Source organism: Chrysemys picta, chromosome 15 (assembly GCF_011386835.1).
Source record: "Chrysemys picta bellii isolate R12L10 chromosome 15, ASM1138683v2, whole genome shotgun sequence".
Taxonomy (NCBI): Eukaryota; Metazoa; Chordata; order Testudines; family Emydidae; genus Chrysemys; species Chrysemys picta.
In genome coordinates this window covers 6,949,030-6,970,051 of record NC_088805.1, presented here as the reverse complement: position 1 = coordinate 6,970,051, position 21,022 = coordinate 6,949,030, and the positions used below count along the sequence as shown (strand labels likewise).

Sequence of the window (21,022 nt, the reverse complement as noted above, 5' to 3'; positions counted from 1 at the left end):
AGATGAGATGCCCAGTTGCCTGGCAGGTGGCCAGCTGGACCCCCCAGTAGGGCAACATGTGGCTGCCCTGGCAATACGTGCTCATTCCTGGCTGTTCTCAATACAGCCTTTCTCTTCTTCGGGTTGTGGGAAGTGAGAAATTAAAAAGTATAAATTAACAAATGAGACCTAGTGATTAGAGCTGCAGTTGTTTGCCAGGGGTGGAATTGCTCTTTGTGCCAATGTAAACAGCCATCACAATTCCCTGCTCCCGAGTCCTCCCCCTACCCCTCGACTATTTGTTTAAGCCAACACATTGCTCTGCTAATTGGGTAACATTCCATGTGAAAATAGGCCTTTAAAACAACAGCGGCGGCAAATAAAAACAGCTGTAGCTGCAAAAGTACTAGGAGGAGAAAATACACCCAACTGAAAAATAATGCAGCCTTCCTTTTCCAGTTTAGGATCATATAGTTTAGAGAGGAGAAGAAGAAGAGAGAGATGAGAGGTCAATAAAATAATGAATGGGGGAGGGCAGGCAAATCAGGAACTCCTGTTCACACTTTTTTTTTTAATGTTAGAATGGGGGAGACATTCACTGAAACAGGCAATATATTGAAATGGCAATTTTTTTAATGCAACAGATAATTAACCCGTGGAATTCATTGCTTCAGGAGCTTTGTAGGAGTCGCACAAAAGGATTAGACATTTATATGGATAAGAACGTCCATGGTTATGTCTGGATAAAAATATATGCGGGTTATAAAGTTGCCTGCTTCAAAGTATGAACCAGCCATCAACAGAGTAGGGCCAGTAAGAAAAATAATACTCCCCCCTTGCTCCCCGCTTTGGCAGGTTAGTCCCTAAGGGTATGTCTACACTGCATTGTAAACCCGCATCTGCGGGACCCGGGCTTGCGGACTCTGTATTTCCAAGCCTGCGCTTGAATGTCCACTCTGCATGATAAACCTGGATTAACGCTTGCTGGACCCAGGTCTCACAGCCGTGCTCACACATCCACGCTGCACTACGCAGACCTGCCACCTCGGGTCAGTCGCTCGAGCTGCATCCATACTGCAAAATGACAGGACTTGGACGGACTCAGGTTGTGACCCGTCCCTCAGCAGGGTCTTAAGATCTGGTTCCTGAGTGTTTGCTGAGCCAAGTCAGGCTGATTTGTGAGAGGATGGAAAGGGGGGTTGGGTTCAAATAGACATAACCTGTCCTTGCCCTTCTTGCAACTTCCTCTAAAGCATCTAAGATGTCACTGTTGGAGACAGGAGTCAGACTATGTTAATTCTGGTATCCTGACCCAGTGCCAGTCTGAGTAACTACATACAATACTGTCTGTCTAAATTGTCCCTGTTTTAATTGCATATGCTGTTCAAATCCTGTGCTGAATAGTTGTGTAGTAAAAAGAACAGGAGTACGTGTGGCACCTTAGAGACTAACAAATGTATTAGAGCATAAGCTTTTGTGGACTACAGCCCACTTCTTCGGATGTATATATAAGCTTATGCTCTAATACATTTGTTAGTCTCTAAGGTGCCACAAGTACTCCTGTTCTTCTTTTTGCAGATACAGACTAACACGGCTGCTACTCTGAAACTAGTTGTGTAGTGTTGCTGTATGCTGTTAAACAGCTCTTGTGTTGCACCCCAGACATGGCTGCATTTCACTTCCTGGTGAGTTGATGCGTTTTTCACTCTACATATGTGTAAGTCACTGTAGGTGTCCCATAGAAGTCAGTTTACAAACCTTATAATCACGTTTTATTTCAGCCTTATCTGACACATTTAAAAGAACATTTTAGTCTTCCTGTCTAGCCCTAGCAGTGTCTGGGCTTGTTCTGAAGCACTTTGCAGTCCCTTGGAATGAATGGTGCTATAGAAGTGCTGGCTCTGTGTGTTTGCATAACGGGGCCCACTCCTGCAATGTCCCGAGCACAGCTCTGAGGATCAAGCCGGTGTTTCCTGAGCATTCCCATTGATCAGCTGAGGATATAGAAAGTCTGTTGTGTTAATGGTACTGCCGGCACTTGTGCCTTCAATGTCAACGTGAGGTCATGGCCTTCCTAAAGCTCTTTAGCAATAGTAAACAATAGGGAAACCTTCAGACCTTTTTATTGTGTGAGAAACAAAACCACAACAATGAAATAGGAGGCAATTCCATTTTGGGGTTCTGGTGCATCCGGATTTGCTCCCGCGACTTATGCAATCACCTGCATTTAGTGGAAGGGAAGACTTCTTACCCCCAGTAGCTGGAGTTCTCAAAATGCATTGCCTCAGCGGACCTACTTAATCATAAAGCTGTGCTCTGGAATCATGCTCGTGTTTCACACTCTCACTTTGACGTACCAGGAGAGTGACATGGTCTGTGGTGTTGTCATAGATTCCATGGCCAGAAGGGACCACTGTGGTCATCTGGTCTGACCTTTCCTGGTGTGAGAGGCGTAGGTGACTGCTCCCGTTCTAAGCAGAAGACCACACTCACGGTTGTACTGCTGTTGTGTTGCGTACACCTGGAGGCAGTGCGGAATGGCACGTCCAACTGGGCCAATGTTTCTCAACCGCACCCCGTTTTATGTCTCCTCCCCCCGCCCCCACCAAATGCATTCGTAAGAGACCATGCTGCAGAAAACTGCTCTTCCCAGGAGAGAGCGCAGTCTTCTAGGGTACGTCTACACAGCAATTAAACACCTGTGGCTGGCCCAGGCTTGTGGGGCTCGGGCTGTAAAATTGCTGTCTAGATGTTCACACTCGTCCTGGCGCCCGAGCTCGGGGACCCCGCAAAGCCGGAGGGTCCCAGAGGGCAGGCTCAAGCCCGAGCCCAAATGTCCACCCTGCAATTTTTAGCCCAAGCCCAGTGAACCTGAGTCAGCTGACCCGCAGGATTTTTAGTCCAGTGTAGATGTACCCCTTGAGTAGCTGGATTTCAAGGGGAAGACTCCGTAATGAAGGCGTTTAGGAAGGTCAGCACCTTGTCTGGATCATGAGGTGGGAATGGGCATTGGGGGATGGATCACTTGATGATTCCCTGTTCTGTTCACTCCCTTTGAAGCATGTGGCAATGGCCACTGTTGGAAGACAGGCTACTGGGCTAGATGGACCTTTGGTCTGACCCAGTATGGCTGTTCTTATGTAACCCCCCTTCCTCCACGGTTGGATGCCTTGGAGTTCCAGGAGTCCCTGTAGATTTTTTTGTTTGTTTGTTTGAGGTGGAGGGAGGGCAGTGTCTATTACTTAACCCGTACAGATATTAAGTTTGTTTCCTTACGTGCAATTTCTTTTTCCCCACCCTCCTTTAAACCTTCAGAAAGCCTTCAACGCCCTGTGCCACAGCACACACTTGTACGGCAGGAGGCTGGTCTTGGAGTGGGCTGACACGGAGGAAACAGTGGAGGCCCTGAGACGGAAAACAGCTGAACATTTTCACGGTAATGTAGTAGCATCCAGACAAATGGTAAATACATCCGAGACCAGTACGTCCCTGTCTGGCATGGGTCAGACCAGTTCTTTCCCAGGAGCTGTCTGTTCTCGTGGGTTGGCAAATGGATGGTGGAACCTGGGAACATAACTGCAAGGTGTATTGCGTGGTGGATGTGGAAACCAAGGATGTCTCCTGTGCTTTGAGAGTAAAGCGCCCCGAGGAGCAATGGCGGGAAGCCATGCCCTGGTAATGCAGGTTGTGCCAAAGAGAGGTGGCAGGAAACATCCTGACTACGCTTTTGCTCAGGCCTGCCTGTATTCATCTATATGTTAACCCTTTATGTACTTGCTGGAGCAGTCAATCCATGAAATGATTTTCTGCGGTCCATATTGGTTCACTAGTCTGACAGCGCTGTGGGTAATTCCAAATATTTAGGCATCTCAAATAGGAGGTGAGGTGGTAATGGTCAGGAAGCTGTTTTGATACCCATGGCTCTGAGTAATAAGGCAGTGGTACTGTACAGTATGGCCTAGTGGATAGAGCATTGGACTGGAACTTAGGAGACACTGGGTTCTATTCCTGGCCCAGCCAGTGGTCTGCCGAGCCTCAGTTTCCCCCTCTGTAAAATGGGGGTAGTGCTACTGATCACTTCTGAGATCTACTGACGAAAAGTTCTACATGAGAGCACGATATTGTGTGCTTTGACACACTGAAATGCCACATCCCCACATGCTACCTTAACACACAGCATGTTTAGTGCCTGGAATGGCTACTTTACAAGAGAGACAGGCCTCCAGAAGGAGGAGGATGAAGTCCAGGTAAAAATGGAACAGATAAGAAGTTGAGAGTTGAACAGACTTGTTTGGATCAGATTCCAGAAGCTGACATTCCCATAGATAACCCTACTGCAGACTTGTATTGACAGCCATTGACAAGTGCCAATGCGTTGGTTGGCAAATATTTGTGTAAGAAGCTCTCCCCTGGGTTCAAGGACTATGGTGGAGATCAATGCTCCTCCTTCAGCCTTTCAGCGCAATCTGCCCCCAACAGACACATGCCAGCTGCCTCCAGAAAAAAGGGTTGAGATGAGCAATTCATTCCAGGAAAGCGTTGAAAGCAGCAGTTTATGTACATGGCGATGAGAAGCAAACCACTTCTCCCCCTCCCTGGAATAGAGGACTGCACGGGCAGTGGTTCTTGACAGACATTCAGGTTGGGAAGACAGTCTCCAGTGAAAGGGGTGTGGCTGGATCCCACCAGGCGGACCAGCTGTTGAATGTGAAGGGGTGACAGTCAGCTGTTGGTGAGAGGCAGGAAAGCAAGTGAGCACTGGAAATAAGACCCGAGCCACTGGTGTGACCTAGATAGCACAAGGGAGGCCGGGCGTGTGCAAATGCCTGGGGATGTCAGTGCACCAAGCAGGAGGAATTGTGCACAATTGTGCTCCAGACATGGCACGTGGAATTGGGATGTAAGGTGGGGAAAGAGGCTTCCTCAGGGTGACCCTAGAGGAGAAGGGGGGAGCTGCAAGGAAGTTGATTCATTTGTCCCTATTATATTTAGAATTGCCTCCCCCTCTGTTTTTGCAGTCTCCGGAGCCCCTGTGCCACCTGGGGGAGTCATTTTAAAAACTGATCTCGACTTTCCCTGGTGACTGCAGATCTGATAAAAATGCAGACGGCTCCCCCTGATGTGTCCACCTCCCCCTTAGCCAGCTCTGCCAACAGGTCATACTGGGCTCCAACGGGTGCCCTGATTTCTGTGCACTTGTTCTCTGTCTGTTTTTGTCTTCCCTGCGTCCTTGGGATCCTCATGTCCTAGCATTTGTATTATCTGCCATGGATAGAAGTTGGAAGCCAAACGGGCAGCATGTCCCCAGGATCTTGGCTGTGGAGCGAGAGAGAGTTCAGTAAGCCACATCGGTTTGGAACTGAAAATAAGAGCAGTGTCTGGCTTGGAATCCTTCTTGGTGTGCGAGTGCTGGGAGATGGGGAAACAGACCCAGTAGACTTCCACCCCTGCCCTCCCTACATGCACACTGGCCACTTCCCCTGCCAGGGGCGGCTCTAGCCTTTTTTTCCGCCCCAAGCATGGCAGTCAGGCGGCCTTCGGCGGCGTGCTGCGGGAGGTCCCGGGTCCCGCGGATTCGGCGGCGTGCCTGCGGGAGGTCCCGGGTCCCGCGGATTCGGCGGCGTGCCTGCGGGAGGTCCCGGGTCCCGCGGATTCGGCGGCGTGCCTGCGGGAGGTCCCGGGTCCCGCGGATTCGGCGGCGTGCCTGCGGGAGGTCCCGGGTCCCGCGGATTCGGCGGCGTGCCTGCGGGGGGTCCCGCGGATTCGGCGGCGTGCCTGCGGGGGGTCCCGCGGATTCGGCGGCGTGCCTGCGGGGGGTCCCGCGGATTCGGCGGCGTGCCTGCGGGGGGTCCCGCGGATTCGGCGGCGTGCCTGCGGGGGGTCCCGGGTCCCGCGGATTCGGCGGCGTGCCTGCGGGAGGTCCCGGGTCCCGCGGATTCGGCGGCGTGCCTGCGGGAGGTCCCGGGTCCCGCGGATTCGGCGTACCCGCCGCTGAATTGCCACCGAATCCGCGGGACCAGCAGACCTCCCGCAGGCATGCTGCCAAAGGCAGCCTAACTGCCGCCCTCACGACGACCGGCATGCCGCCCCCCGCTTGGAGCGCTGGTGCCTGGAGCCGCCGCTGGCCCCTGGCTAATTGTTACTTCTAGTTGGCATTCAGTTACTTTGTGCTTAGCCCTGTTTTCGGGGAAATACGCAAGAGGCTGGACCTAGTGCCCTGGACTCAGGGCTTGAACTGGAGTCCACTGTGAGGGCATCTACTTAAAAGGGATGTTCATGGCCAAGCATCTCTGTGGGACAGTGAGTGAGTGCATTCAGCTGTTAACTGCTTCAATCCCTCCAGCGATGCTGCATTTGTTTCTTTACTTGGATTGTAAGCCTCTTGTGTTTGTACAACGCCCTGATCCAAATTCGGCCTTGTAGACGCTTCTGAAATATATGTATTTAATAGCAGTGCACCTTCTGGACCTGAGTTCAGTGGTTGCCCGAGAGCCCAATGTGACTCTATCTGGGACGTAGCTCATCTCCTAGTGGCCTGGAATTTTCTATTTCAGCGTATGGTCCTGCAAAGCCACCCCCAAAGGGAACCCTGACAGGGTTACTGGGAGCTGGACGGGCAATGTGTTCCACCAACTCTGCGTGCCTTTGGTGTTGGAACGTGTGGGAGACGTAGACCATTGTTGTAAGGATGCAGAAAATGGAAGGGCTAGAAATAAGCATAGGTAAACTGCAGCTGCATCTCTCCCTTCCGTCAGCAACCTCTCCGATACACCTTCACCATTGTTTTGGTCAGAATAGCACGTTAGCTGGGGGTGGGGAGAGGCTCATTTTTTCCATTGGTGGAGCCAGGCACATTGTGGGTCTGCGCTGTGCGATACCCAGCTTTGTGCCAACGCACTGCAGTTCTGCTCTGAAACCTCTCTGACCCTCCCCGTCTAGCCCAGCGCTGGAACTCGAATACTGTCCTCTGAGTGATTGTTGTAATAAGTCTAAATGTCTGTGCCTGAGAGCCCCAAACTCTTGTCATTGGTGATTGAAGCCAGATACGATGAGATTGTAATCCAAAACCGCTTCACCGTTTATTCCCTGACCTCCTCCATCCCGTCTCGCCACGCAGCTAGTTGTTACCGTGGCACAGATTGTTATAACCACCCACGTGCTCATCTCTCCAGCCGTGCTTCCTTCTCCGCGCCGGCCGATAAGGGAGCTGTTCTGACCACAAGCACCCATCGAGCAAGGCCGCGGTTTAGATTAGCAGAGTGAGAGTGAGTCATGGAGCGGAACGTTTTTCATTTGTTGCCAGCCCTGAGCATTCCTGCTGGGGGCACACGTACTGTGAACATACAAACACCACCTGAACCCGCTCCGCTCTGCTGAGGCCTCGCGCTGCCTCCTTTGCAGAGAGCACGCTCCATTTTCCTCCTTTCGTTCTGCTTCCCAGCGAGACATTTCCATTGAAGCACATGGTCTCCCCTGCATTTAGTGCACCCCCGGTTCTTCCAAATAATGCGTGGGGCAGCCAGGTTTTTTATGTGCAACCAAGCTTTACTTTGAATTTGAGGGCAGCTTTTACCCACGGGGGTCGGGCTCTTGGCCGTGTAGATCACAGCCTTGTTTTCTTTCTCCCGTGTCTCCCAAGAGACAGAGAACACGCACCTTGCAGTGGCCGTTTCAAAGAGGAGCATAAGTCGCTCCAAAGATCAGCAGCCTTAGAGGCAAGTTAACTAGAGAGCGGAAAGCGTCAGTAGGGACGGTTGGGAGCTCTGCTTGTCTGGGTACAGCATCTTCTGTCCCTCCTCCCGCTCCCCTGAATTGGATTTTGAAAGCGAACCCACATAGCAAGCAAAGAGGGGAATGCTCTGGCGGACATGTGCGTGGGAGGGAGCTCAGGAGAGGAAGAGAAGTGAGCGTGAAAGCACAGCGGAGGGAAGTAAGTAAGCTGCTGGCTGTGTCTCATTCATCCAGAGTGCAGTTCAAACAGCAGGCTCGTGACTGAGAGAAGCTTTCAGTCCTTTTGCAGGCCGCAGTGCCTGTGAATTCAGCAGAGCGCATATAATAGTGCCAAAAGAATCTGATGCAGAAATCTTTGTTTGCTGGCCTCTCAGGCAGGAGGGAAATGGCTTTGTTTGGCTACACGCTCGGGTTGTTTTTTTAAAAAGTGCCCCCCTTCCTGTTCTTTTGTTAATAGCAGGTAGGGCAGTGCTGTGGGTTAATGCTCTTGCATGGAGACCTGGGTTCAAATATGACTTGCATCACTAGCAGCCGGCAGCCAAGCCAGCACCCCACCACCACCTCTCCCGAGACTCACTCGGGCTGTGAGCTTGTCCTGTCTTAACAAGCGAAATGGGGTCAGAGCTGGTGGTTGCTTGGATTGAGAGACAACCCCCGCCGCCCCCCCAGAGATCCAGAGTTGCTGCAGGACGTGGTGCTGGTGAGACAGTAATTGGTGCTCTGGGTAAACACTGACATAGCGCCTAATGGCATTAGGGGTGCTGTACTGGTGGTTTTATGTTTGGGTGACACGTCAAAGCAAGGTCCTGACCATGTGTGGTCATTGGAGATCCCATGGCACAAGAAGAGGGGTGACAGCTGTGTTGCCCTGGCCAGTCTTCAGTAGCAGTCCTTGCCGTCTTCCCAACGTTATTCCATTGCATGCATTTCTGAGGTCCCTTCCCCTTAGTACCTAGGCACCACGCCCTGAACTGATTACCTGCCTCGACAGCGAGGAACAGGTCCCTGTAACAAAGCTGCTCACTGACCAGGAGGAATGCAGGTGTGGTTTCCAGTGTGCACAGCCATGATTGTGTCTCATTTACCTGGTAGGGGAAAGCCGGCAGGATGGTGGCGGGAGAGAGCTCACATGGGTCAGGTCTACACTTACCTCCGGGTCTGGTGGTAAGCAATCGATCTTCTGGGATCGATCCCAGAAGTGCTCGCTGTTGACGCAGGTACTCCAGCTCAGCGAGAGGAGTATGCAGCATCGACGGGGGAGCCTGCCTGCCACGTCTGGACCTGCGATAAGTTCGAACTAAGGTACTTCGAATTCAGCTAGGTTATTAATGTAGCTGAATTTGCATACCTTAGTTCAAAATGGGGGGTTAGTGTGGACCAGGCCAAGGTGCCTTCTCCTAGGTAGCATTCTGTTTCCTGGCTCTTAGTTTGAAAGTGGGCTCTGCCAGCCTCAGTGGTGTAGGATGGGCATGGGCAGGGTGCAGGCGAGAGATGATCTTCAGGAAAGCCAGGCTCAAGCCCATTTGGGGATTTAAAGAATGGAGGCTGTGTTATTGAAATGGACCCAGAGTTCGACTGGCAGACCGTCTAGCACAGTGGTTTTCAAACTTATCTTCTGGTGACCCAGTTGAAGAAAATTGTTGATGCCCGTGACCCAGCGGAGCTGAGGATGAGGGGTTTGAGGTGTGGGAGGGGGGCTCTGGGCTGGGGCAGGGGATTGGGGTGCGGGAGGGAGTCAGGGTTCTGGGCTGGGGGTGCAGGCTCTGGGGTGGGGCTGGGGATGAGGGGTATGGGGTGCTCCGGGTTTGGGGGGGCTCAGGGCAGGGGATTGGGGCGCGTGCTTACCTCGGGCAGCTCCTGGTCAGCTGCACAGCAGGGGTGCTGTGGAAGCCTGTCTTGGCACAGCGGATCGCACTGTGCCCCAGAAGCGGCCAGCAGCAGGTCCAGCTCCTAGGCGGAAGCACACAAGCAGCCCCGCATGGCTCTCGCCCAAAGGTACCGCCCCTCCAGCTCTGATTGACCAGGAACCAGCCAATGGGAGTGTGGAGCTGGTGCTCGGGGCAGAGGCAGCGCACGGAGCCCTGTGGTCCCCCCGCATAGGAGCCAGACCTGCTGCTGGCTGCTTCCGGGGCGCAGTGCGGTGTCAGAACAGGTAGGAACTATCCTGCCTTAGCCGGGCAGCACCACTATCGGGACTTTTAACGGCCCGGTCGGCGGTGCTGACCAGCGCCACCACAACCCAGTGCCTGGCATTCCGCGACCCACTACTGAGTCGTCACCCGCAGTTTGAAAACCACTTGTCTAGCATGTGCAGCGCTTGGTGGGCCAACATGAGCACTGCTTATGAGGAGGGCTGCTATCTGCCTAATCGGCTGTGGTTTCCAGGTGGCTTTCAGAGTCCTCCTACAGCAGTAACCTAGCCTTGAGGGCACCAAGGCATGTACCACCATGACCAGGGTAGCATCTGAGAGGAAAGGGAGAAGGAGGAGGAAAAGGCATTTCTGCCTCCCCGAGCTCGTGCCCAGGAACAGAGATGAGTCCACAGGACCCTGAGACATGGAGAGCAGACAATCTACATTAAGGGTGAGGTCACTATTGTTACCAATTCTTCCAAGTGCTCCCTTCCACCAATAGCTCCCACTTCCGTATTGCCGGGAGTGAACTACTTTTCATGCTGGTCCCTATTGTCCACAGCCAAGAAGGACAATCGGAGCTCGATGTCCTCCGCAGACTGACAGCACAGCAGTCCCTTCCTTGAGCTGACGGAGCATTCTTTGCTTCCTGCCCTAAGCTCTTGTGCAGCGTTACTGTGCAGTGTTCAAGAGCTGCCTCGTGCCACACCAGAGGGGCTGCCTTTCTGTGGGCAGCGAAGTGATGCCTGTATAGTTGACAAAGCGCTTTGGGATCCTTTAGGATCAAAAGTGCCCCAGAAATGCAAGTGATTTGTATTCACTGAATAAGTCTGTAGACTCTGGTCATGTCACGCCCAGGACGGGTATAATGAGGTGGTGCCCGTCTGTATCACGCTGCCTTGGCGGTGCTATAAAGGCAGAGGTGCGGAACTACAGTATGCCTGGCTCTCTTCCTGGTTATTAATAAGACTTGCACAGAAATATGAGCAAACCATTAACTTGTCATGGAAGTTTCGGCACATACTAGAATAAGGCAAATGTCTGGTCAGGACAAACACGTGATGGATATTCCATATCTCTCGCAGGTTTCTGAATATACCTTTTCTAGTCCTGTTGTTCTATGTTTCATGCTAATTGATAGTAAAACTTAAAAAGTATTTTGAAACACGGGGGAGAGGGGTTATTAAAAAAGCCCTTTTTCAGTTTCTTCTTCTTTGTGGCTGCAACAAGGTTGTACAGGTATTTCCAACATTAATACCTCATGTGTCCGCGTGTAGGACAGGCTTCACGGTGCCAACAAGGAGGGAGATGGGTTTGTAACAGCATCTCCATTTTTTTAGCAGTGGATGACACATGTTAGTGCACTCTCCAAGACTACTGCGGCCCTCACTTTCACTAAATGTTTGACTTGCACCAACAATAAACTCCATCCTCTTCATAGTGATTCTCTTAGACCAGTGGTTCTCCACGACCAGTCCATAGACCTGCGATCTCCTTGATAGTTTAGGAAGGCAGCAAGCCGGTCACTGGTATCAAAAAGGTTGAGAACCACTGTCTTAGACCATATGGATGGGTGCCCTTTTTAGCATTTCTATACATCAAAATAAGTTTAGACTAATAGAATTTAAGGTCAGAAGGGATCACGATCCTCATCTAGTCTGACCTACCAGATAGCACAGGCCAGAGAATCTCCCCAACTGATTCCTGCATCCAGACTATGACTTCTGTAGATATCTTTTAGAAAGATACCCAGTTTTGACTTCTAGACTGCAAGTGGTGGAGGAACCACCATTGCTAGAGAATTTGGTCCAGCGGCTAATTTCCCTCACCGTTAAAAGTATGCACCTTATTTCTAATCTGCATTTGTCTAGGTTCTTCTTCCAATCATTGGATCTTGGTTTTTGGGTTTTGCTAGACTAAAGAGTCATCAACTATCAGAAATCTCTTCCCTATGTAGGTTTTTGCAATTGTCATCAAGTCACCTCTTAGCCTTCTCTTCAGCAAACTAAATAGAGAGTGTCTTCAGACTCTCGCTTGTTTTTCAGACCTCAAATCATCTTGTAGCTTTTTTTGAAACCTTTCCATGTTTTTTCCAACTTCCTTTTTGAAAGGTGGATACCAGAACTGGACACAGTATTCCAGAATGGTCTCACCATGGCCATCTATAGGGGCAGTAACACCTCCCTACTCCTAATTGATATTCCCCTGCTTATGCATCCAAGGATTGCATTTGCCCTCTTATAATATATCAGTATAGCCTCTTTTTAGTGCTCTCGGTTTGTATACATTTGCTCTTAATACACAAACCAAGGTTTTAAATACTTTTTTCATACACCACGCCGTTAGTCTGTGGAACTCAGTGCTATGAGATAGCATTGAGGCAGGAGCTTAGCAGAATTCCAGAAAAGTAGTAGACGCTTTTATGTTCAAAAAGAACATGGGGAAGAAAAAACAATTGTAAAGGATAGAAACTCTTCTGCTTTAGTATCAGAGGGATAGCCGTGTTAGTCTGGATCTGTATAAAGCGACAGAAAGTCCTGTGGCACCTTATAGACTAACAGATGTATTGAAGAATAAGCTTTCGTGGGTGAAGACCAACTTTGTCAGACGCATCTTCTGCTTTAGGGCATAAAACAAGCTAGAGGTCTGCTCGGGTCTGATTTTTAAGCCGGAACCAAACCCAAGCTCACCTGTCCCAAGCCTTCCCCCGGAACCCGATTCAGCTACACTGATGCCTCCTGCCCATGGGGTTGGCGCCGGCGGCTGCATGCCCTGCTCCTGCCGCCCACCGCCCCCTGTTGCGCTGTGTGTGCCATGCAGTGAGAGATGCTGCCATTCCTTGGCACGCTCGCACCACAGGGCGCACAGTGCAGGGAGGTGGCGGCCTGCAGGAGCGAGACACGCGGCTGCCACCGTGCTGATCCCATGGTGAGGAGTTGAGCTGACCCAGCCGCGGCCCAAGGGGTACTTGTACTTGAGTCCCCATTGGGTTTAGATCAGGTTGCAGGGCTATAAAACAAATACTAAGGGCTTGTCTACGGAGAGATGGGAGAGTTAATTCGAATGATCTAAAGATGTACGTAAAGTGGATTAGTTAAACCACCTTAAACCCCTGCGTGAACACTTAATTCATTTCTGAAGTGAATTAAACTAGACTGAATTAAGGCCACTTGAATTCTGACTAAGTGCATCCACACAGGGATTTAATGCGGTTTAATTAATCCACTTGAAAAATTCATTCGGATTAACTCTCCTGAGTGTCGCTGTGTAGACAAGCCCTAACTGGGGGGTGTCGGGAAGAAACTTCCCCCTGTGGGTAGGTTATTACGGGGTTTCTTCCATTTTCCTCTAAGGCATCTGGTGCTGTCCACTGTCAGACACTTGCTGGGCTGGGCGGCCCACTGGGGTTATCTCTTAGGGCATTTCCTATGAGCTTGTATGGCAGCTGCTCTCCATTCAGCCACTCAAGGCTCCATCGGACCCTGCTCCGAGGACTTACTCAGGGCTCTGGATTCCTGCAGGGAAGGAGCTGAGTGATGGGAAGAATTTTCCTAGAATATTTTGTTCCTTTTACACTTGAGGCTGCTTTGCACACAAACCAGTGCACGATTGAACTGGGAGCTGAGCCCGGCTCATTTTAGGGTGCACCTCGCTGTCACCACTCCAGTCCTCCCGTGGCCTTTGGAAAATGGGGGTTGTGGATGCTTTCATGGAGTCTGGTCTGTCCAGTCAGTTCCCAGAGGAGGTGATGCCTCAGAGAGGGGGACACATCTATGACCAGACACAACCCCCTCTTGCCTTCGGTAGTCCTTGTGATTCCAGACAGCAGTACCGCCGGTGTCGGCCTGCCAGCCTCCCTCGGCCTCTCTCGCTCTGGCAGGTGGTGTTTTGGAACTATTTCCGAGCGAGCCGGTAATATCCTGCACACACTCCCTCTCTCCCGGGAGCTGCAATCCGTGCAGGGAAGGTACTTGCTCCCAATCCAGCTAAATTACTATTGACTTGTGTTCTCTGTGCTCCGCAAACATTTCACTCAGCCGTCACCAGCGGGGCCGGCGATCTCCTGCCAGGGGTAACTTGGAAGGCCAGCTGCGCAGGGCCGTTTTTCCTGCTCTTCCCCATCGATCAAAGAATTAAACTGACGGGAGGGGGAATTTCGCGCTAAGCTGAGGAGAGGGAAAGAGTGACTTTTCATTGGAAAGATGCGGGCGGCGAGCGTGGGTGTGTGTAGGGGTGATGGGTACGTCCAAATGGAAAGCATGTGGGGGGTGGGGGGCGCGGTATGGCAGGGGATTTGTTTCGTGTTTCAGTGCTAAAGAGGCATAGAAAGAAACAAGGCAGTGAAGCAGCAACATTTTATAACCAGTTCCTCTCGTTCTGCAGGAGGCTGTGGTGTGAGCAGACGTGACCGGCCAGATCCTCTGCAGAAGGCTGTGGGGCTAATGTAAAGAATGGGTCGGATCCTGAGATGGTGTAAATCAGTGTAGCTCCATTGATGCTAACTGAGGATCTGGCCCATTATTTACAATCTGCATCAATGGAGCTACACCGACTTACACCAGCTAGGGATCTGGCCCAGTGGTACTTCCCATGACTATCAAATCCAGTGTTGCCATCCTTGCGGCCGTTGGAAGGTGTTTTTAGAGGCTTTTTGGTGGCCACTTTTGCTAGATGCATTGTAGAGACCCCACCTGTAATAGTGTTTGAAGAGCTCCTCAGCGCCCCTGTTTGTTTTCATTTCACCAGTATGTATCTCCCTTCCCCTCTGCTTTGTGCCTCTGGTTTGGTTTGGTTTTTCAGAGCATCTGTAACCAATGCAAACATGTGCCGTAGCCAGAGAGTAAAACCCTGCCGGATTAGTGTGACAGCCTCAACCCCGCCATGTGCTAATCCCATGGTAATTCCCTGTTAGCCCCCGCCCCTGTCGGCTTTTGCTATTGTCTAAAGGAAGCAAATGGCATCGTTAGCAGGCAAACCTTAACCAGCTTGGAGCAGCAGAGCCGCGGCGCATGCACCAAAGTCAAACCAATTTGCTTCCCTTTTTTAGAAGGTGCGCAAATGGTTATGTGCGTTTCCAGCAGCTGCCTGCCTGCGTCCTCTCTGGGAGTTCCTAGTCTGGAAAGCAAGGGCCTGCTTATGTGGGGAGTTAGCGCCTGCCTCTAACGTATGCAGCTGGACACCCGCACTGAGATCAGGGCCCCATTGTGCTGGGTGCTGTACAGACACGTAGGAAGAAGCAGTCCCTGCCCTGAAGAGCTCACATTCTAAATAGGCAGAGAGGTTGAGACTCACCCAGAGTCACTCAAGAAGTCGGTGGCAGAGCCAGGACTTGAACCCAGATCTCTTCTACATTGCATCAGGGCAAGTGTGTGTGTGTGTGGGGGGATCCTCACCGGCAGCTTGTCTTTTATTATATTGTTTTCATTTGATGCTGATCCAAGGTGCTGTCTTGGCAGCGCTGCAGATGGAACTCCTCTACCCACAGAGCAGTATGGCATGGGAAAGCGTCCCACACCCGCAGCCCCGTCAATGTGCTTTGCCTCCACCCTGCACAGTACAGTAGAGCTCGCCGATGGTTTGACGGCAGCTGTGGCCCTTTTGTTCCCGGGCACATCTGCAGACGCTGCTTGTTGTTACCAGTTGCAAGGGACGTGATGATGTACCCACTTGCCTACTAGGGCTTGGACTGTGGCGACGGACTTATTTTTCAGAGGCCACCAAATCACCGTCGGGTGGTGGAAACGTTCATTCGCAGTGATCTGAACTAGATTGCAGCTGACGACCTAGAGGCGGAAGGCTCTGCGTTCCGATCACTCATCCCCTTAGCTGGCCAGTCCCCCTGCAAGGAGGTGGAGAAGCTCTCTCCCAGATAGGGTCCCATTCACAATGCTCTGTGCAGCTCCTCTCAAGACACTTCAGCTGTCTATGCCCAGCTGCTGAAATCTCCCTGCTACAGCTATGTACACCTTGGGACGTACTCATTTCTGGGGAGCCGTAGCTGTAGTAGCTACTACAGGGGTGTCAGGACTCTTGGGTTCTCTTCCTGACTCTACCACCAGCTTCCCGTGCGACGTTGGCCAAATCCCAGTTCTGTCTGCAAAACAGCAAAGAGTCAGCCGGTTTCTATGCTGGGCGTTTGTGCAGAGTGGCGTTTCAATGAGTTTCTGCTTTCAGCTGTGATTTTAATTATTCAGAATTAAAATTCAAACTGTTGGAGGCCATGCAAGTTCCCTCTTAGGCAGCAGAAGGGATGCAAAGCACTGGAGGTAACTTTGGATATTGAAGGACAGATTTTACAAAGCCCACAGGCCTGCCAGTGAGACCCATGATGTTTCAGCCGCTGTTTATAGGCACTTTAGCAGGTTAGGGTAACAGTGTAGGAGGGTGGAAGGTCCAGTGGAACTTGGGAGACCCAGATTCAATTCCCTGCCCCCCCCCTTCTTTTGTAACCTTGAGCAAGTTACAGTGTGTCTGTGCCTCAGTTTCCTCTCTGTACAACAGGGACATTAGCCCTGCCCTACTGCACAGGGGTGCTCAGATGCCGTAGGGATGACGGTCATGTAAATTCCTCAGACAAATGGAAGGCTGGGACCGCCTGTCTCCCTCTTTTATACCGCCACCATTACAGTGGAGCTGCTGCCTGTGCTCCTCTTTTTTCCCCCTGTCCCCCTAAACGCACCTCTCGCACAAGCCTAGGTAGGCAAGCAGCTGGCGTGGTATTACCACGAAGAGCCACCAGTGGTGGAACTACCTTCTCCAGCGTGGGGCGTTGGGGCCCAGGTTTAGTAAGCTTCCAGGCACACTGCGCAGCGTTGGAAGCTGAGGAGTGACCCGGAGGTGAATGTGAAGTGCCTAGGCAAACACTTGAACGCTGCCTGATGCAGTGCCCTCTGTCTGCATCCTGTGCTCCTGAGGAACTAGTCAAGCTAAGCGATAACCCCAGATCTGGGCTGGGATAAGCGGTGATGTTGATCTTTTGAGGGAGAGCAAGATGAGACCCTCAGGCTCCCTACGCTATTATAATACACACAAAGGGGCCACGTTTGGGTTGCCCTGTGGAACCTCGCTTCCGGCCGTTCCTATTGTTTTGAGCGTTTGACTTTGCAATGTTCTTTTAACTCATTTTTTGTCTGTAATGAGTAGCTTATAAAGGGTCAATAAGTGATCAGATGATATGCTGATAGGGGCGGGAAGGGTTAGATAAATGTATCAGTAGAAGGTGTAATTGACGAGCCGTGGCTATAAGCAACCGAATGACGTGTTTAATTTTTGATAGGCAGCTGTTTTAATAAACAGTAAATTATCAATTGCTAACCCTTTACAACTATGACTATAACCATAATATAAGGTATAACCCGTTTAGACTCCAAAAAGCAACACAAGGATGATTAGGGCTGCTTTAAATTTTGGAAATTTGGAGTTAATGTTTCTAGTTAAGGTTCCATCAGCAGCCTTCTGATCGACGGCGTCTGTCTCCAGTTCTTGGTTCCCCTAGACATATGCAGCTTGCTTCTCCTTTACTCTGGTATAACTCCGCTATCATCAGCAAAGATACTCCTGAGTCACCCCTGAAATCTGAACCCAGCCCTGTGTGCTCACTGTGCGCTACATGTGAGTTAACGCTGAGGATGGTGGTGGGAGGGTAACCGTACCTCTTCCCGCTTTGTGCAGTGTGGAGCGCAAAGTACCAGTTGGACTCGGTGCACGTATATGGAGAGCACGTTATCCCTGTTTCTCAATAACAGAGTGAAGTGTGACCTCAAGTTACAGTGTCCTCCCTAGTGTTGCGTGTGTGTCATTAGGACTTCTGGGGCACATCCCAGGGTTCTTCGCACTTCAGTGAGCTGAGCCGCTGTATGTTTTTTGTTTGTTTGTTTGTTTTTTCACCCAGTGAATTGTAGGAGAACTTGTCTGTCCTTGTGGGCACACAGGGTGAATTGAGGGAAGGCACTAGAGGACTTTCAGCACTTGAGTGGCTTAGCCTGTGTCCTCGCTGAAAAGCAGGTGGGTTACAGCCCCAGTGAAAGCCCTGCTGCCCCAGCTAGCCTAAGTTGAAACCATCACCACACTTGGGTGAGAGGGTTTTGTGTGTGCAGGGGAGGGAGATTGGGAAAACACCCAGGTAGCAGGCTGGGCTAATTCTGACATCCCTGAAAGTTAGTAGAAAGGTGATCTGGGATGAGTCAAAGATGACTGTGGGATTGGGGAGCATTAAGGGGGGCTGTAGATGACGATTGGGTAAGGATCCTAGGGAAGAGTTAAGGTTATTGGTGGCTGTGAGGTTCCAGAATTTCAGATGTTTCAGTTCGTCACACATTTCCTTGTCAAGTTTAAGCAAGACACAGCTGCAGCCTTATGTCTCACTTTAACAATGGGAGGGTTGCTCTCTTAATAGATCATTCTAGCCTTCCTCCTGTCTCCAGGGGTCTGACGCTGAGCGGAAGCCATAGCAGGAGAATTCCCTCCCTCCCCCCCCCCCCCCCCGATCTCCCCTCCCCTTCGCCTGTCTCCCACAGCATTCCTAAAGTATAGAAGTTGAGGGAGAAATTCTGGCATTCTGTCAAGGAATTAATTGAAAAATAAAATCATTAGATGGGAACTCCAGAAATGCAAAATTGTTTAAGGGGGGAAAGAAGGGGTGTGAGCTTTTGTCAGGTTAATTTCTTCTGTATTGATGCTTTGTGACATTTCCTTGTTGTTTATCTTCGGCAGCAGCTGTAATACTAAAAGAAAATGCACAGCTTGTTCCATTTATTTATTTTACACCTTTCTTCAGTCCTACGGTATGTTTGTTTGTTTGAGAAACCCAGCGAGGCTTTTGATGTCTGAGAGCCGGATTTAAACAGCTGTTCTCCGTGTGGAGGTGCGCTTCCTCGTGGGAGGAAGGGGGGGGGGGTAGCTTGTCTGTCTTTCCTCAGCAAACAGGGCTAAAGGTCTCCCTTGGCTGGTGTCACTAAGCTGGGTGATAATTTTTCCACGGATGCTCTCCTGGAGCTTGAAATGAATTCACTCTGGCCACGCTCGCTCTCCTCTGGGTTCACTCTTGGCAAGCATATCGCCCAGGCGGGTTATCCCTAATGTCGCACCTTCCAAAGAAAGCCACCGTTAACGGTGTGCACAAGAGGGCTCACCCCAGGTGCTGGTGCCATGATCCAACATGGAGACGGAAAAGCCCCATGTGATTTACATGACCAATCCCAACTAGCCAGCACAGCTCGTGTAACGTTCGTGACCAATCCACATTGCTGGCCCGTGGACGCACAAATGTAGCACGTAGCCCTGTCCTGGGTGGATCATCCACCTCCTCCCTGACGAATAGCAGTGGGACCCTCAGTCCTGACTTGAATGCCTCATGGGGGTTTAAATGCCCATGAGCCGTGCTCCTGTATAAATGGATTCAGTAGATCAGGGTACATCAAAGGAGTGGGCACTGCAAGGCATCCCACTGCATACTACTTTAAAGCAATGTGGGCGTTTGCTTCCAAACAAAGGCCTGTCACCGCAGGGGCCGCAGCAGGAGAGGGGTTAAATCTCCCGCCGGCTTTGGAGGCAGTGAGGCGTAGCTGTCGCTCGCCACCCCCTGGAACACCCGGCCCCAGGGAGCGCCCCTTATTGGGGAGTGGGTCGAAATCAGGCTGCGTCTGCATGGCACAGCCCCAGCGTCGTTAACATCAGCCAAGAGAGTGACAGGCATTTAGTTCATGCTTTGCCGCACCTGCCCTTCTGTTTCCGGCTGCCGCCGCTGCCACAGCTCCCATTACCTCCCTGCAAATTCAATTTCCAGAGGCCATTGTGCACTGCCAGAGCCTGATTATTACGAAGAAGCAAATGATAGTTGAGGGCTTTAAAGACGAGCTGCTCAGGAGAGCTAGAGCGGGGGAGAGGGAGCTAACGAGGATGGCGTACGCAGCCCGGGGGATCGGGGCAGCCAGCGTCCCTCCTCTGCACGCCGTCCAGGGGACATTATCCTGGCGGGGAAGCTGCCGGTTGCCTTGCCCCCCTCCTCTCCCCGGGTCAGTATCCCCCTCCATGTGCTCTCATCTCGCTGAGACCAGGTGTGCTGCCCCTCTCTCCTGCTCTTCACCCCTTTGCTTCCTGTGATGAGCCCCTCTGATAGGCTCCGCCCGCACGCATGACATCTGGCTGCCCCCCATAGGGCACAAGTGTTCTCCCTTGTCAAAGATCTGCAATCCCCTCCCATCCCCCCCCCAACACACCCTCATCCTGCAGAGCAGCAAGTGGAAGGAGACGGACTCCCCAGGAGCTCTCTCCTGCCCTGCCCTCCCCACTGCTACAAAGACAAGCCCACAAGAGTCAGAGCAGTGCGGACGCTTCCACAGCCCGTCCTCTTCCTTCCCACATCCTGCCCCAGGCCCCATGGAGCAGAGACCAGGGTGCAGGCTCACTCGGCCTTCTGCTCCTCTAAAGGTGAGAGGAGACCCTTTCAGCTTGTCTGGGGTGGAGAGACGTGATCAGAGCTCAGGCCTGAGAGCCAGGAACGCCCGCGTTCTAATCCCAGGTGTGGCAGCACCGGGCTCTGAAGCGTTTGAACCCGGTTGTTGCCAGCCCTGTGCACTGCTCAGCCCGGGCAGGGGTTGGGAATGCCCCTCAGAAGCTGGCTGCAGTGAGGTGCAGATGCATGTCTTTTAATTGTGTCTGTCTTCTCTCACCCCGCCCTCTCCTCTGCCCTCTGGGCCTGCACAGATTCCCCAAAGAAGAAGAAGCGTGCTGTGGCTTTGGACGAAATCCTGGAGCAGCTGGAGGAGGACGGGGATGACGATGCAGGCGACTAGCAGACTCATTGGCTGCTGTCTGGAGTCTGAGGGTATGTGTTCCACGCAGGGCGGGGGCAGGTCCTCTCAAAATTCAATTGTTTTATTATTTCTATTACAATAGCGCCTAGGAGCTCCAGTCAAGGATCAGGGTCCCATTGCGCTAGGTGCTGTACAAAGACGGCAGACCCTGCCTCAGAGTTAGTCTTCGTGTTGGCCTGGATGCAACAGCTGGTCCAAAAAGACAAATGGGGATGGGGGAGGATGCAGGGTAAGGGTAAAATAAGCTGCTTCGCAGAGACTCAGAGGTCACAGCCCACCGCTTGCCTGGTCTTTTCCAAGGCGCATGGGCCTTTTGGCTGCAGCGAGTGGCGGCTCTTATAGAAGCAAAGGGCAGGTTTCCTTTCC

General features: G+C 51.7%; 1 protein-coding gene across 1 annotated transcript in view; it reads left to right on the top strand.

The window, feature by feature from the left end:
* Positions 1-21,022, top strand: part of RBM19 (RNA binding motif protein 19) — a 118,714-nt gene that overhangs the window by 79,048 nt on the left and 18,644 nt on the right. Inside the window, exons 23-24 of the mRNA XM_024108092.3 lie at positions 3,295-3,415; positions 20,547-20,667. Coding sequence (XP_023963860.2) covers positions 3,295-3,415; positions 20,547-20,635 — 210 coding nt within the window. The 3' untranslated portion in view covers positions 20,636-20,667. The remainder of the gene's footprint in view (positions 1-3,294; positions 3,416-20,546; positions 20,668-21,022) is intronic.